The sequence below is a fragment of the Panulirus ornatus genome, chromosome 19 (assembly GCF_036320965.1).
Source record: "Panulirus ornatus isolate Po-2019 chromosome 19, ASM3632096v1, whole genome shotgun sequence".
NCBI lineage: Eukaryota > Metazoa > Arthropoda > Malacostraca > Decapoda > Palinuridae > Panulirus > Panulirus ornatus.
Window position 1 is genome coordinate 53,903,520 of NC_092242.1, and position 17,819 is coordinate 53,921,338.

The 17,819-nt window shown below is 46.2% G+C and overlaps 2 protein-coding genes across 11 annotated transcripts in view; one reads left to right on the forward strand and one right to left on the reverse strand.

Annotated features, from left to right (window-relative positions):
- Dbx (homeobox protein Dbx) overlaps positions 1–3,865 on the reverse strand; it is a 43,774-nt gene extending 39,909 nt beyond the window's left edge. For both annotated transcript variants that reach the window (XM_071673856.1, XM_071673855.1), the window contains exon 1: positions 3,097–3,865. In XM_071673856.1, coding sequence (XP_071529957.1) covers positions 3,097–3,643 — 547 coding nt within the window. In that variant the 5' untranslated portion in view covers positions 3,644–3,865. The remainder of the gene's footprint in view (positions 1–3,096) is intronic.
- LOC139755506 (trichoplein keratin filament-binding protein-like) overlaps positions 1–17,819 on the forward strand; it is a 650,577-nt gene that overhangs the window by 224,233 nt on the left and 408,525 nt on the right. The window contains exon 1 of one of the 9 annotated variants that reach the window (XM_071673876.1): positions 14,555–14,830. The exons of 7 other annotated variants lie outside the window; for them this stretch is intronic. The gene's annotated coding sequence lies outside the window, so the exon portion shown is untranslated. Of the gene's footprint in view, positions 1–14,554; positions 14,831–17,819 lie in introns of those variants that run through there. One more of the 9 variants, XM_071673873.1, reaches the window with a different exon arrangement.

A 17,819-nucleotide genomic window follows, 5' to 3' on the forward strand; every position in this document is an offset into this window, starting at 1 on the left:
TGGCCACCGCTGCCACACGTATATTAACATGGCCACAGCTACCACTTATTTATTAACATGTCTATCGCAACTATACATATATTAACACAGCCACCACTACCATACATATAACATGGCCACTGCTACACGTCAAAATGGCCACTGTTGTATAACATATATCAACATGGCCACCGCTACCACACGAATCAATATGGACACTGCTACCATACATATTGACATGGCCAACTCAGCCACACATATCAACATGGCCACCGTTTTCACATACTCTTACATGGCCACCGCTACCACACGTATAACAACATGGCCACCGCTACCACACGTATAACAACATGGCCACCGCTACCACACGTATAACAACATGGCCACCGCTACCACACGTATAACAACATGGCCACCGCTACCACACGTATAACAACATGGCCACTGCTACCACACGCATAACATGGCCACCGCTACCACACGTATAACAACATGGCCACTGCTACCACGCGTGTAACATGGCCAGCCGTACCACACACATGCTGACATCACCACCTTTACCACACACACACACATATATCAATATGACCACCGCTACCACGCATATATTAACAAGGCCACAGCTGCCACACGTATATTAGCATGAACATCGTTACCACATATATATTAACAGAGGGATCGCTACCATATAACATAGCCCTCGCTAGCACATAACATAGACCTCGCTAGCACATAACATGAACTTCTGTTCTCTTACACTATAACAAACAACTTCGTTTAGAACCCAGTGTGTGAATTCCTTTATATATTTCTTTGTATTGGCACCACTTCTTGACCAACATGGCCAGCGCTATCACATGACATGGCCCGCGCTGCTAGATAATGTGGACAGCGGTGTTACATGATACGGCCACCGCTACCACATATATTGTGACCTGGTCAGTGCTATTTCGTAGCATGGCCACCACTACCACGCATATAACATGGCCTTCGTTACCACACATATAACATGGCCATCGCTACCACACATATTGGCCATCGCTGCCACACATAACATAGCCATTGCTACCACAGAACGTAGCCATCGCTGTCGCACATGTAACATGGCCGCTACACGTAACACGGCTACCACGAAAACATAACATGGCTACTGCTACCTCATATTATAACAAGGGCTTCCTTCCACATACTGTGGTTCCCACTTTCACAAGCATCATTACGTGACCGCCACACACTATATAACTTACAACATGGCCATCGCTACTACATACAACATGGCCATCGCTACTCCATACAACATGGCCATCGCTACTACATACAACATGGCCATCCCTCTTACATACAACATGGCCATCGCTCCGGCATTTAACCCCATTTGTACTCGTCACTACCGCACATATCAAAGCATGGCTACCATTATCATACACATATTAAAACATGGCAGCCACAGCCACACAACATATGGCCACCGCTACCACACATAGAACATGGCAGTGGCTACCATGCATATTATAACATGGCGCGTGGTAGTCACTACCACACATAAAACATGGCAGTCGCTACCATGGATATTATAACATGGCTCGCGTTGCCGCACGTAACTTGGTCACCGCCACCACGCATGTAACATAGCCAGCGCTACGAGAGGAAGCACGGCCAGCACTACCACACACTTAACATGGCCAGCGCTACCACACATCTAACATGATCATCACTACCACACATGTAACATAGCCACTGCTGCCACATGTGAAATAAAACCACTTCTGCCACACATGTAACATGGCCACTCGAATCGTAATATAACATGGCCACAGTCTGGCTTCTCATATAACAAAGCCACCGGTACCACATATGCAACATGGCCATCGCTACCACACATGACCACCACTACCACACTGCATATCTGGCATAATCTGGGCTACATATTATACAACCTCGCAAATCTACAATATTTTCTGAAATTGTTACCCAACTCATCACACCTACAACCTTCTATACAGGTCCGGGTTGTGATGTAAGGCGTGTCAAACTGGCTGTAGGAAGCGGGATACACGAAGTTGGGTTTGGGAAGCGGGGAATGAGAAACAGGGTTTATGAAGCGGGGTGTAAGGGATTGGGTGTGTGAAGCAGGCTGCAAGAAGTACGATAAAGGAAGCGGGTAACGCGAAGCGGGGTATGATAAGCAGGGTGTGTGAAGCGAGGTGCAAGAAGTGGGGTGTGACCCGTGTTGTAGGGTACGGGGCGGTACAGTGCCAGAGACGGATGTGCGGTACGAGTCGAGTCGCGGGATGGTACAATGCATTGGTCAAGGATAGGGCACGGGGCGAGGTACAGGATGGTACAGTACCTCGGGTGGGTTTATGTTACAGGATGGTACAGTATATGAGGCGGGTGTGTGGTACAAGGCGAGGTGCAGAATGGTACAGAACCTGGGACGGGTGGACGGGGCAAGACAGGGTCCGAAGCGGTACGGTACATGGGCCGGGGTTAGAGTTCGGCACGGTACAGTGCCTGGGTCAAGGTACGGTACGGAGCGGTACAGTACCTGGGGCGGGTGTAGGATAGGGACAAAGTAAGGAACGGTACAGCACTTGGGGCTGTTGGAGGGTACAGAGTGAGGTAACTGGCAAGGGTAGGGTACGGGGCGGTACCGTACCTATATCGGGGTTAGGGTGCCGCTGGTTCAGTGCCTGGGTCGGGGTAGATTCCGGGGCGGTACAGTATCTGGGGCAGGTGCGGGGCGCGGGGCGGTACAGTACCTGGGGCAGGTGCGGGGCACGGGGCGGTACAGTACCTGGGTCAGGGTGGGGATACGGGGCGGTACAGTACCTGGATCAGGGTGGGGATACGGGGCGGTACAGTACCTGAGTCAGGGTGCGGGATACGGGGCGGTACAGTACCTGGATCAGGGTGGGGATACGGGGCGGTACAGTACCTGAGTCAGGGTGCGGGATACGGGGCGGTACAGTACCTGAGTCAGGGTGCGGGATACGGGGCGGTACAGTACCTGGATCAGGGTGGGGATACGGGGCGGTACAGTACCTGGGTCAGGGTGCGGGGCACGGGGCGGTACAGTACCTGGGTCAGGGTGCGGGGCACGGGGCGGTACAGTACCTGGGTCAGGCTGGTCGTGTTGGAGGTGGTCGCTGCGGGCGGGGGGGCTGGGTGTGTCATGCCCCAAGATGGCCGTAACGGAGAACTTGAGGTGCGGTTTGCTAGTCGGGGTGTCGGGTCCGGGGCTGTGTGGGGCCTCGCCGTCGCAGCCACACCCGCCACCCTCCTCCCCGTCCCGGGAGCGGGGCGGCGACAGCTGCTGCACCGGTGGCGTGAGCCTGTCCGGCCCCGCGGGGCGCGCCAGTAGCCCCAGGTAATGCGAGGCGGGGTCGTCCTTATAGTAGAGGTGATCGTGGCGGTGATCGTCCGGCAACAGTAGCGGGGGCTTGGTGGCGACGGGGCGCGCCAGGTGACGCTCCCGTAACAGTGACTCCACCACGTAGGGCGCCGTCACGCCGCCCATGGTGCCCGCCACGGACGTCGCCGTCGAGAAAGGCAGCGGCAGGGGCGCCAGCGACCCCAGCAGACTGTGAGCGGGGAGCCCCGAGTGCCCCAGGGGGCGGAGACCCCCGCCCAACACCCCCGCGGGGCCAACGCTAGGCAACATCTGCCACACTTTATCCCTAACAACAATTAGATTTTCACAACCTCCACAAATAGTCGGTCGAGAGAGTGTTGGTGATCCCTCAAGGCGGTGCGGGTGTCATGGCGGCGCGCGCTGCTGCTCGGGCTTCCAAGCCTCTGGGACGACCAGTCGAGAGTCTCACTCGCCTTGTGCTCACCACGAGAGCTCACCCTCCACTCATCTCCTCACTTCCAGATGAGGCAAATAAACCCTACATGTGATATGTTTCGTGTAATCCTCGTTAGACTCTATTGTATGAGCGTTCCCATCATTGGTGGCCCCGCCCACCGCCCCGGCCGGGCCAGTGGCGGCGGCCGTCCCGCCCACCGCCGCCCGCCATTGGCCCAGCATTTGTTGCCACATTGATCGGACGGACCAATGGGCGGCGGGGATGTATTCATTGCCAGCTTGTATGATGGTGATCTTGTCGGCATGATTCTGATGTGATTCCTATGATGTCGTTGGGGCGATAGCATTAAAGAGCCATCAGGCGGCCGGATAACCGATTGATTCTTCACTTAAGGATCAATCCGGATGGGAGGACCCTCATTCCTGGATGAATATTGTGATGAGTTGAATAAGAATCGGCTCATCAGGAGCCGTGTAAGGTGGACTGAAGGAGGCAATCACTTTGTTCTGCCAGGCGGAAGCTTGGTGGGGTTTCTGGAGGCTTGATAATGCTGCTGCTGCTGCTGCTGCTGCCTGAGTGACGTCTACCCTACTGAGCGGGATCGAAGCCCCTCTGCCTCCCTCCTCCGTGCACCCCTCTCTCTCTCTCTCTCTATTACCTATACATTGGCTTGTTATCGGCTTTACTCAGGTTTTACTGGTGGTACAGTGCGACTTTATTGGTATGGTCGTTCACACTGGTTGTCTTTCACTCTACTGTGTGGCTCTGTTACCTGTGCACCGAGGGTTTATTGGGTGTATATTGTAGGTTTATTGGGTGTATATTGTAGGTTTATTGGGTGTACATTGTAGGTTTATTGGGTGTACATTGTAGGTTTATTGGATGTACATTGTGGATTCGTTGGCTTTACTTTGTGGCTTTCTTAGCTGTACGCCACGGCTTTGTTGGTTGTACATTGTAGCTTTATTAGCCGCACACTTGTGGCTTTATTAACCGCACTCTTTTGATTTTATTAACCGCACTCTTTTGACTTTATTGTATGTACACTCTGCCTTTCTTAGCTTTAAACTGTGGCTTTATAAGATGTGCTTTGGCTTTATTGGCTCTACATTGTGCCTTCATTAGTTGTGCACTGGTTTTATTAAATGTACACTGAATTAATTTATAGTACACATCAGTTTTATTAGCCGCACACTGTAAATTTATTAGCTGTATAATTCGACCTTATTAGCTTTACTTTGTGGCTTTATTAAATGTTCACTGTAGCTTTATTGGCTGTCCACTGAGGCTTTATTAGCTGTACTTCATGGCTTTCTTAGCTGTAAATTGTTGGTGTATTAGCTGTACACTTAGACTTTATTGGCCATACACTGTGGCTTTATTAGCTGTGCACTTTGACTTAACTGTACAGTATGAATTTATTAATTCTACATCATGGCCTTATTAGCTGTACAATATGACTTTGTTACGTCTGCACTGTGCCTTTATTAACTCTACATTGCGGCTTTATTGATTGCACTATGTGGTGCTATTGGCAATATACTGACTTTATTGGCTGTACGTACATTGCAGCTTTATTGATTGCTTTATGTAGAGCTATTGACAGTATACTGGCTTTATTGGCTTTACATTGCGGCTTTATTGATTGTACTATGTGGTGCTATTGACAGTATACTGACTTTATTGGCTGTACATTGCAGCTTTATTGATTGTACTATGTGGTGCTATTGGCTTAAACTGGATTGTCTGTTTTACCAAGTAGTCTGTATGTAAGGCTATACACTGTGACTTTACTAGTTAACTGTGACTTTATTAGCTTTACTCTGTGACTTTACTTGCTTTACTCTGTGACTTTACTAGCTAACTGAAGCTTATACACCGTAATTTTATAAGCTGTACACCGTAGTTTTATTAAATGTGCATTGTAGTTTTATTAGTTATACACCATAATTTTACTAACTATACATCGTCGTTGTATTAGCTATACACCGTAGTTTTATCAGCTATACACTGTAGTTTTATTAGCTACACACTGTAGTTTTATTTAAGGCTATATACTGTAGTGTTATCTGTCGTCCAATATGACTCAGTCAGTTCTGCAGTGTGGCAGTATTGGCTAAATTGTGGCTTTACAAGGCGTAAATTGTCTCTTGCTTTATCAGTTTTATATTTTCCGCCAGTGGCTGTGGAATGTGGATTTACTGGCTTTACTTCATAGTTTTATTGGTTGTACACTGTAACATTGGCTTCACTTTGACTTTTCAGGGTACATTGTGTCTTTATTGGCTGTACGTTGTAGCTTTATAGGCTACTTTGTGACTTTATTGGTTGTAACTGTCGCTTTATTGGTTACACTGCGATTTTACTAGGAATCCCAAGGCTTTATTGTGTGTACACTGACTTTATTGACCTCACTTTGGCTGCATTGGCTGTATACTTTTATTAGTTGTATACTTTCATATTATTGATTGTATATTGAAGCTTTATTGGCTGTACGCTGTGATGTTACTTGATGTCTAATGTAGCTTCATTGGTTGTATGCACTGGCTGTATTTGCTGTATGTTGTGGCTTAATAGGCTGTATACTGTGGCTTTATTGACCATATTGTGGCTTTACCCACTATATCCTGTAGCTTTAATGGCTTTTATCGTGGTTTTATCTGCTTTATACTGTGACTTTATTGGTTGTATACGGTGATTTATTGGTTATACACTGTGGCTTTATTGGCTGCATACCGTGTTTTTATTGGATGTATACCGTGGATTTATTGGTTGCATATGGTAGCTTTATTGGTTGTATACCGTGGCTTTATTGGTTGTATACCGTGGCTTGATTGGTTGTATACTGAGGTTTTACTGGTTGTATTCTTTGGCTTTGTCGGTTGCATAATGTGGCTTTTATCCTTCATGCTTTTTGACTTTATGTTTTATGCTCTAGCTTTACTGGTTGTATACTGTGGCTTTATTGGTTGTTCACTATGGCTTCATCGGTTGCATCTTGTGGTTTCATTGATTGTATAATCTGGCTTTACCTGTTGTGTACTGTACCTTTTTCTTCTGTATACTTCAGCTTTATCGGTTGTATGCTGTGGCTTTATCTAGTGTATACTCTAGCTTTATCGGTTGTATGCTGTGGCTTTACCTTCTATATACTTTAGCTTTATTGGTTGTATGTTGTGGCTTTATCTACAGTATACTCTAGCTTTATCGGCTTTATGCTGTAGCTTTATTAACTATACGCTAGCTTTATCCGTTGTATGCTGTGAATTTACCCACTGTAAACTCTAGCTTTATCCGTTGTATGCTGTGGCTTTGTCTACTGTATACTCTAGCTTTATCCGTTGTATGCTGTGGCTTTGTCTACCGTATAGTCTAGCTTTATCTGTTGTATGCTGTGGCTTGATCTACTGTATACTCTAGCTTTATCTGTTGTATGCTGTAGCTTTATTTACTGTATGCTCTATCTGTATCGGTTGTATGCTGTGGCTTTATCTACTGTATACCCTAGCTTTATCGGTTGTATACTGTGGCTTTATGAAATGTATACTCTAGCTTTTTCGGTTGTATGCTGTGGCTTTATCTACTGTATAGTCTACCTTTATCGGTTGTATGCTGTGGCTTTATCTACTGTATAGCCTAGCTTTATCGGTTGTATGCTGTGGCTTTATCTCCTGTATAGTCTACCTTTATCGGTTGGATGCTGTGGTTTTATCTACTGTATAGTCTAGCTTTATCGGTTGTATGCTGTGGCTTTATCTACTGTATACTCTAGCTTTATCAGTTGTATGCTGTGGCTTTATCTACTGTATACTCTAGGTTCATCGGTCGTTTGCTGTGGTTTTATCTACTGTATACTCTAGCTTTGTCGGTTGTATGCTGTGGCTTTATCTACTGTATACTCTAGCTTTATCTGTTGTATGCTGTGGCTTTATCTACTGTATACTCTAGCTTCATCGGTTGTTTGCTGTGGCTTTATCTACTGTATACTCTAGCTTCATCGGTTGTTTGCTGTGGCTTTATCTACTGTATACTCTAGCTTCATCGGTTCTTTGCTGTGGTTTTATCTGCTGTATACTCTAGCTTTGTCGGTTGTATGCAGTGGCTTTATTTCCTGTATACTCTAGCTTTATCGGCTGTGTACTGTGGCTCTATTGATTATATAACGTGACATTCATCCGTTGTCTGATGTAGCTGCCTTGTGGGTACATTCGCATGCAACATATGAATTCTGCACGTTTACGTTGTATAATATCTTCCTAAGAGTACATTTCCTGATACATTAGTACAGTATGGTGGCTACAGCAGTGTACATCTATGATCACATGTGTGCGGTCATTATGTAATGTAGATAATGCGTTGCCTGATCTACCGACATATGGTTGAGTGAATGAAGTTCGCTTCATTCCCAACGCTTCATTCATAAGTCACGGATGTTTTCAAAGTTTCACATCGACGGAGGGAATGAAACCATAATAACCAGTGTTGATAAGGGTAATATTAACGGTGACAATGGACGTGAAAGTTAACATTAGTACAAACCAAGTTTTTATATGACGTGAGGTGCAAACAGTGACGTGAGCCGCAGTGACGTGAGGGGCAGACAATGACGTAAGGTGTAAACAGTGACGTGATGAGCAGACAGTGACGTGATGTGCAGACAGTGACGTTAGAGGCAGACAGTGACGTGAGGGGCAGACAGTGACGTGAGCCGCAGACTGACGTGAGGGGCAGACAATGACGTGAGGTGCAAACAGTGACGTGATGAGCAGACAGTGACGTGATGTGCAGACAGTGACGTTAGAGGCAGACAGTGACGTGAGGGGCAGACAGTGACGTGAGGGGCAGACAGTGACGTGAGGGGCAGACAGTGACGTGAGGTGCAAACAGTGACGTGATGAGCAGACAGTGACGTGATGTGCAGACAGTGACGTGATGTGCAGACAGTGACGTTAGGGGCAGACAGCGACGTGAGGGGCAGACAGTGACGTGAGGGGCAAACAGTGACGTGAGGGGCAGACAGATGACGTGCGATGCACGGAGGACACTATAGCGACCATATATCTACATTGTGTACAACATAAATGTTTCTACGATGAATAAGGTACTTTTTAGGGTTCTAGTGATGTACGGCTACCTCAGCTGTGCAGTGGTTGTACACGATGGCTGAGTTATGTACACGTTATTATAACTAGTTGCCATATCATGTGTACATTATAACTAGCATGTGGATACGTTGTGTGCATTTTAAGGAATTTCTGGACACAGTATCGATGTAACATGTGTACATTGCGGGTAACTTCTGCATCTCTGAGCCATATGTACGTCGGTTATACGTGTACATGATGTGCACATCGTGTGTACAATAGCTTCATTATAATTCTGTACATCAAGAAAGTCACAATTTGCTCCGGCAGTACGATATGTACATCATATCTGTACACCTATATAGAATCACATCTTGTGTACATCGTGAGTACATTATGTATGTACAGAGTGGCCACACACGTATGTACATGGTAAACATGAAGTGGGTTACTGTTGTAACTAATAAGATAACCAAGATGGCAGCTTCTGAGACTTGGAACTTTGACAGCAGGCGATGGAACCATCTTCTTAAATGCAGGAGCTGGTTAGGTTCGAGACTGAGTGTGAAAAGTGTGTCGAGCGTGAGGAGAGTGTGGGAGGCGACGAAGTGGGGTGAGGGGTCGTGAAGAAGAAGTCAAGTAAAAGAACTGCTATATTCGTTGTGCTCTGTGGACAACGTCTTGCATGGGGAGCACCAATCTTCCATGATCCTAGTGTGCGAGGTAGCGCTAGGAGAAGACAACAAAGGCCCCATTCGTTCACACTCAGTCTCTAGCTGTCATGTAACAATGCACCGAAACCACAGCTCCCTTTCCACATCCAGGCCCCACAGAACTTTCCATGGTTTACCGGCGATACAGGGAGTAAATCTCACGTTCGTATTATGAAAGACAGAGAGGGAGGAGGGTGGTAGCGGAGCAGGGACGACCTGGAGGGAGATCATGTTCTCAGGGAGACAGTGATGGATGTCGGTGTTTGGAGATGGATCATCCACCCGGATGATATTGATCATAAAACATCGTATGACAGAGGGAGCTTGATGAGGTCAGGGAGTGATCTGTTACCGTGTGGTATATGGCTCGGGAAGGGGATAATTGCTGATGGGGAAGTAATAGCAACTTTATGAAGAGAACTTCGTGTGGTTGGTAGGTTATGTGTGGCTAGGTGTAGCACTGGACTCCCGCCAGATGTTTTACTGCCTCACGAGGGATACATAATGTCCCTCCTGAAGGTGTGGTAGACGAGAGAATGTTGCTCCTACTGCTGATATAGGTTGTTATATGTCGGGGAAAAACGTAACAGGAGATGGCAGTCGCTGCTGGGCAGCCTGGAAAGGACAATGAAGAACACGGGATGCGCTAGGCACTGTAAAGAACAAATGTCTTTGAGACATGACAGGGGACGTGGATGGTGAGGTAACCATAGTGTTGAGGATTCTGAAATGTGCATTAAGAGGGGTTGGAGGACTGAGGTGGAGGAGTAGCAGCGAGGCCTTGGTGGTTGGACGAAGACCACTTGCTGACGAGTCCAGGGAGAACACCCGGAGAAGTTGTGATCTGCGAGTGTGTCTGGAACTCCAGCGTCCAGTCCCTGTACCAGGACGATTCTCCAAACACCAGCACTGCAATGATCTAATCGTTTCCACCCTCCATCACACTCCCTCACCCTGCCTTATGGCCCCAGATGGAGGCAGACACTGCCGGTCCCTAGAACGTAGGGAGGGGTTCAGCCTGGCCCTCGCCAGCACACATCCCCGGGTGAAAACAGTCATAAACAAACACACACCACCACAGGTGTGCCCCTCCAGATTAATTAAGGTAAAATAATTGGTTTTACGCAATCACTGGCGGTCCGTCCCTCACTTGACCTGCGGTCGACCGCACGCCATCTACAAGACCATAGTGGTTGGTCGCTATTGGCTGCTGTACACGCATGTGACTCAACTTGGAATGAATAGATTACATTCCTGTTCACCGTTTGCCACGTGAACAAGTTAGCGTCAGGAACAGACGGAAGGAAGGGATTCATTTGCCCACGTTCATTCTGTAGCTGTTGAGTGTAACGCACTGAAACCACGGGCCCCCCTATCTACAACCAGGTCCCACATACTGTCCTTGGTTTTGACCGGGCTGCTTCACATGCCCTGGTTTAGTACACTGACAGTACGTCTCCCCATGTATACCGAATCACTTCAGTTTACTCTATCCTTTATTGTTTTAACCCTCCTGCTTGTTCAGGTCTCGGTCACTCACGACCTTTTTCACTCCATCTTTCCACCTCCAAATTGGTCTCCCCCTTCCCCTTGTCCCCTCCATTTCTGACACATTTATCCCCTCAGACATTCCCTCCATATGTTCAAGCCATTTCAGCAAACCCTCGTCAGCTCTCTCAACCATACTCTCCTTTATTACCACACCTCTCTCTTACCCTATTATTACTCACTCAATCAAACTACCTCACACTACGTGTTTTCTCGAACATTTCATTTCCAACACATCCACCCTCCTCCGTGCATTGTCATCTCCAGCCTATGCCTCACATCCACACATCATCACCTTGATTGCTCTACCTTCAAACATACACATTTTTTTGCCCTATTTTTCCACACATTCCTTAGTACTTCCAGAGCGCTTGCCCCCCCTCACCCACCCTGTGTCTTACCTCCGTGAATCCTCTGGGTCTCAAAGCCCTCTGGGGCCCACCCCTCACCTCCCTGTGTAGGTGCACCGTACCCACTATACGCTGTCCTCCAGCCTCCACCACCTCACCCTAGCTACGTACTCCTCTTCACCTCTTCACTGCGTCGTCTTCGTATGTTAAGACAAATCAAGATTTAGAATTCAAATTGATCCTGGTGTGGCCAGGTCTGGGGCTGCCCTCTGTCCTCTCCTTATGATTTTGTTCTAACTTAGGTTCTGTTTTGGTCAACGTTACTGGGCTGTGGCAACTCTTCCATAGGTGTAAGTGAGGAAGACAAACTGTTGAATGACCTTTGTATTTGTGCTGTACCGGGAGGGGTTGACATCCGTGAGCCCCAGTCACTTCAACCATCTCTAATACCATACAGCTTTTAAGCTGGTGTTTGCTGCTCGTAATTATTATATTTCTCGTTCAATTTTTCCCTTTCATCCACTATATTCATACTGATGGATGTGTGTGTGTAATAATGATGATGATGATGAAAATGATAATGATATCAATAATGATAATAATAATAATAATAATAATGATAATAATAATAGTAATAATAATAATAATGATAATAATGATAATACTGATAAACGGTTTATCGAATTTAGGTTTTGTGTGTGTGTGTGTGTGTGTGTGTTTATTACTTACATCTCCCACTTCCATTATCGACCTTTGTGGTTCTTGTCGTGTATGTAGCTTAATAAATACCTATGTAAGTTATTGCTTTGTTAAGTCAAGCAACAAGGTCATAAATGTCACCAGATCATCGTATGCCCGGCACCGTAACACTGGATCGCGCGGCTGGCACTCATGTCCTCCCAGTCGTTTGGATAAAACTATCGTACAGCACCGAGGGCGGCAGGATTCTGTATCGTCTTGACTCCGATAGCATTCAGGTTATTATACACCTGACACTTCCTAGAGGGGCCTGGGAGATCCATGACACGGGCGGAGATGTGTCACTTGACACCACAGATCCACCTTACATTGTCCACTGGGTCTAGTAGTATTCATAACCTGGGCTGGGGCATGTCAGTGCCATCCAACAGTTGCCGAGTCTGTAGGAACGTTGGCAAGTCCAGGGTCACCATGGCCGCCAGCCTCATGATGCTATAGTTATGTTTTCATGTCGGGTATCGTGAAGAAGGGAGGAACAACCTCTCTTGAATATTTTGATATCTTACAGATCGCATGATATATATTCTTTCTTTCAAACTATTCGCCATTTCTCGTGTTAGCGAGGTAGCGTTAAGAACAAAGGACTGGCCCTTTGAGGGAATATCCTCACCTGGCCCCCTTCTCTGTTCCTTCTTTTGGAAAATTAAAAAAAAAAAAGAGAGAGGGGAGGATTTCCAGCCCCCCGCTCCCTTCCCCTTTTAGTCGCCTTCTACGACACGCAGGGAATACGTGGGAAGTATCCTTTCTCCCCTATTCCCAGCGATCGCATGATATATATATATATATGTATATATATATATATATATATATATATATATATATATATATATTATATATATATATATATATATATATATATAATGATAATAACCCCAAGGCGGTGAGGGTGAATGAGGTTGACTGTCTGGTATCTGGACTTATGAGATGATCATGTTATATCCAGGACAGAGTCAGCTGTGTCCTCATCACAGATCCATTCTCGTGGAGCCTAGCATCACGTCCTTGAATACCCACGTACGCACCTCTCCTGGTCCTTGATGAGTAGAACACGTACAAAGAAATTAATAAATTTCAGCGTCATGCTTATGCGCATGATATTTGCGTTTTGTTACATATGGCAAAGTAACAGTCACTTAGAAATATTAGAAAGGTTTAAGGATGTGTTTACAGCACGGACGGGGAGGGAGGGGATGATCGTGGGCTGGCAGAAGTGTACATACCTGACGGAGGCGCAGCAGCGGTAGTGATCACTCGGCCAGCTCCTGTGTTACGGCCTTGTGGTGCTGCCGTCACCAGGTCACGAACGATTAGGTGACGTCCTCTGGTAAAACACACTGTGCAAATTATCGTCTTGGTCAGGGTCGCTCCTGCTGCCGCTCAGGAAATGTATCATGAGACATGAACGTCACCGGAGGAGCCCTGCGCAGGCCCATAACGTTAACATCAGAAATGAATAATGAATTACCATTATCTCAGGTGAAAGCCATCGCACCTCCCACTACCTACAGGGGAAGGGGTGACACTAGGGAGCCATGGGGGTGCACGAAAATCTTCCCTCACCCAGTTCCCTCTCTCCCCCTCCTCCTCCTCCTCCTCCTCTCGTGGACTGTTGGTACAGTCAGACCATAAATTACTTTACCTCTTCAGTGTCCAACAATATGACAATCCGACGAAGAATTCCGAACAAAACTCTCGCATCTGGGCTTCACAGTGGCAGCCCTGCTCTCCTTGGATGTGAGTATGTGGACCCGTGACAATATCCCTATCACTTACCATAATGCAGTGACATCACAATCACACTAGGTAGCGTTCAGTGTGGAGCCCATCACAAATCAGTACAAGTCTCACGCTGCACCTCCTCCATGAATGCCTCCGACTGACGCACCTCGCTGTCTTGCGGAACGGAGAGAGAGAGAGAGAGAGAGAGAGAGAGAGAGAGAGAGAGAGAGAGAGAGAGAGAGAGAGAGAGAGAGAGCGTTTACAGAAATATCATAAATTTCATTAGCATACTTTTTTTCATCATCTCACACTATTTCCAGTTATAATGTTAACGTGATTACATACGTTAGATATAGGTAACATACCAACTGAATGAGTGTTAAATCTATTACCACTATCCACTGCCGTCAATATCAACTACTAAACTTCACATTGTGAATTTTACATGTCTATCACGAAACTCCAGAGCTGTCCGAACCATCTCAGTACTGGAGTTCCGAAACCTCTCGAACACCTTTACTGCTTCGTTTACGGAGGATCGACTCCCATCCGAGGCACATGTCAACTGTTGTCTTAGGTGTGATGGTGCGTTGCCCGGACGTGTCTCTCGGTTTTATCCGCATGTCGCCCATCAGCGGTCGTTCTTGCACTATGAGCTGCTCGCGAGGCTCACGGCGAGGGAGGAGGTGGCGGCCTGCTGGCCTGCCCTTCTGGCTGGGTCCTCGGAGGATCCTCTCTGTCCTGCACAGCCACCGGGTGCCTGCCGTAGGCCGCCTGTAGCATTATTGTCCGTGTTCAGAACGAAGACCCACCAGTCTGGAGGTCGACCCGAGCCTTTAGGAGTGAGCGCCACACAGTCGGGGAAGGTGAGTGCTGAACATTAATGTTGTCCACCAGATTCCTGTAGCAGGAATGTTGAGCGATGCCCAAACTGTTCCTGCGCAAAAACTCTACAGTTACGCTCTCTTGTGGCCTTGTGGGGCACCATAGCTCTTTCCACCGTGCAGTGGAGCAAAACATTGTTGTTTATCTTTATGCCCGCGTGTTATGACACATGGGAGTCGTATTTTTTATATTTTCTTTGTTATCTTTTAATTTTAGGCCATAATGGTAGTTGGATGGTAGCTGAATAGTTGGTTGTTTGATTGCTTGGTCTTGAGGCTTGTAAATTGTTAGGGTCATTAAGGCCATCAGCGTCAAGCCGTAGGACTAAGACCAAAGACACCTCTACTAATGTGGCCTGTGAGCAACAACCTTATCATGAGGAAGGCAAGTACGTTTGCACGGAGGCTCTGAAGAGTTAATCAGGTTGTTCGATCGTTTGTTTTAGGGTTAACTGGGATTTGTATACAGTTTTATTTGTTTGTAGAATGAGCTTTGGGTTTATTAGTACTATTCCACAGACTGCCTTCCCCGAAAACCAGCACACTGTTGGTTTAACGTATCACCAAGGCAGACTCTGCTACTATGCCAAAACATTCGGCTTTATCGTGTACGCTGGACAGTAAACACTAAACTGATACAAGTAGCTAATGGTCTGACCTGCACATACCAAAGTAATTGTTTGACCAGGCGGGTAGGATGGGGTAGACCGCTCAAGACAGACCGGTGAGATAAAATTAATTGGTCCAACAGTCCAGACGGATTGGAAGGATAGACTGGTTTTCAGACGGTAGGTCAAATACCAGTTTGGCTCCGCCACTCTATTAAGCTTTGGAATTTAACTAATACTGTTTCCCAGTGGTAGTTTAGTTCTTAGAGAACAGAAGATGAGCAGCTGAGCGTAATGTGGAGCATCAGTTTGATCATACAATGATAAACAGTTCGATAGTGGGGAGGGCTATGAAGCTGAAGGAAAAAGTTTAGTTAGGAAAAGTATGTATTGGTGAAACCTGACCAGAAATCAAGAGAAACTGTGAAAACTTAGTATCGCATAGAAACCCAGATCTGGGGAAGGCTATGAAGCAGAAGGAAAATGTTTAGTTAGGAAAAATATATATTGGTGTGACCTGACCAGGAATCAAGAGAAACTGTGAAAACTTAGTATCGCATAGAAACCTAGATCTGGGGAGGGCTATGAAGCAGAAGGAAAATGTTTAGTTAGGAAAAATATATATTGGTGTGACCTGACCAGGAATCAAGAGAAACTGTGAAAACTTAGTATCGCATAGAAACCTGGATCTGGGGAGGGCTATGAAGCAGAAGGAAAATGTTTAGTTAGGAAAAATATATATTGAAGTGACCTGACCAGGAATCAAGATAAACTGTGAAAACTTAGTATCGCATAGAAACCCAGATCTGGGGAGGGCTATGAAGCAGAAGGAAAATGTTTAGTTAGGAAAAATATATATTGGTGTGACCTGACCAGGAATCAAGAGAAACTGTGAAAACTTAGTATCGCATAGAAACCCAGATCTGGGGAGGGCTATGAAGCTGAAGGAAAATGTTTAGTTAGAAAAAGTATGTATTGGTGTGACCTGACCAGGAATCAACAAAAACTGTGAAAACTTACTCAGTATCGCATAGCAACCCTGATCTATCTCGGTTATGATAATATTGTTGAAATTATATTATTCTTGGATGCTCCGTGAGGTCAGCCGCGTTCGTCGCTGGAATCTGTCTTTGTATGGGGAAATAAAGGGCCATAATCAGAGAAAACGAGGAGTTATTTAATGTTTAAGTAACTTAAACAATCCTATTCATCAACAGAACGTACGGAAACCATACTTAACTTACCTTGGCAGTCAAGATTAATTACAAATGCTATTATAGGCGAATAACACTAACTTGTACAGTTGCTTAGCTAGGCTACATTTCTATATTTACTAGTAGTACGTTTGTTTTTGGAATCAGTTTTCGGTACTGTACGATTATTCATTTTTTCAAATGATATCCAAACTGAGGTAAATATCGGCTGCCAGGTTAGGTATGGTGAGTTTTTCAGGATTTCTTTTGATTTGGTTTTACTCATGTACCATTTTTAGGCCCACGTTTCCCTTGAGCTCTCAAACACCTCACCATTTTTGACTTATGATCGTCGTACGTTGAAAGTAATGCTCCAAATCACGGTCTGCTGCTCTTGCTCTGTTCTCACCCGCTACACTGTACTACGGCAAAACAGTATCAACGATATTCAGAGGGAATAGAGTAGTAGGGTAAATTGGTGGTACTTTACCGGGAGGGATAGACCAGTCCAGAGGAGCGAGAGGGATTAAACTGGTCCGTCGTACCAGCCCTTGTGGACCGGCTTGCCCTGGCTACCTATGGTCCATGTGAAGCCTACCTGTACGGATCATTTACTTCCTTTTGTTTGTCATGAGAGACTGACAGTCTCCTCATGATGGTCTAGCTAGAGAGGAGCAACTGGAGGTAATGCTGAGACGGCGTGGGCAACTGAGGCCTTAATTAAGGCCATCACATTAACTCTCTCTCTCTCTCTCTCTCTCTCTCTCTCTCTCTCTCTCTCTCTCTCTCTCTCTCTCTCTATATATATATATATATATATATATATATATATATATATATATATATACCAGCCTGAGCCAGGTACCCATTTTATCTACCAACCCCGCGGGATGGAGATATACAGCTGGGTTGACTGTAGACCGACTGCCACAACCAGGATTCGAACCTATGCGCTCGACCCTGGGCGACCCGTGAATGCGTCACGGTCATGAAAGTTAACCGCTCCACCACAGAGGGGCCATGAAGTACCTCTGGGGCATATCGCCTCCTGCACCACAAGTGTCCACATCACTGCTAGAATCCTCTACAGCAGAGCACTAATTTCCAGTTGTGTCCCCGTATAGCACAGGAACCCACGATAGCAGTATATCTACATATAGTTTTCAACGA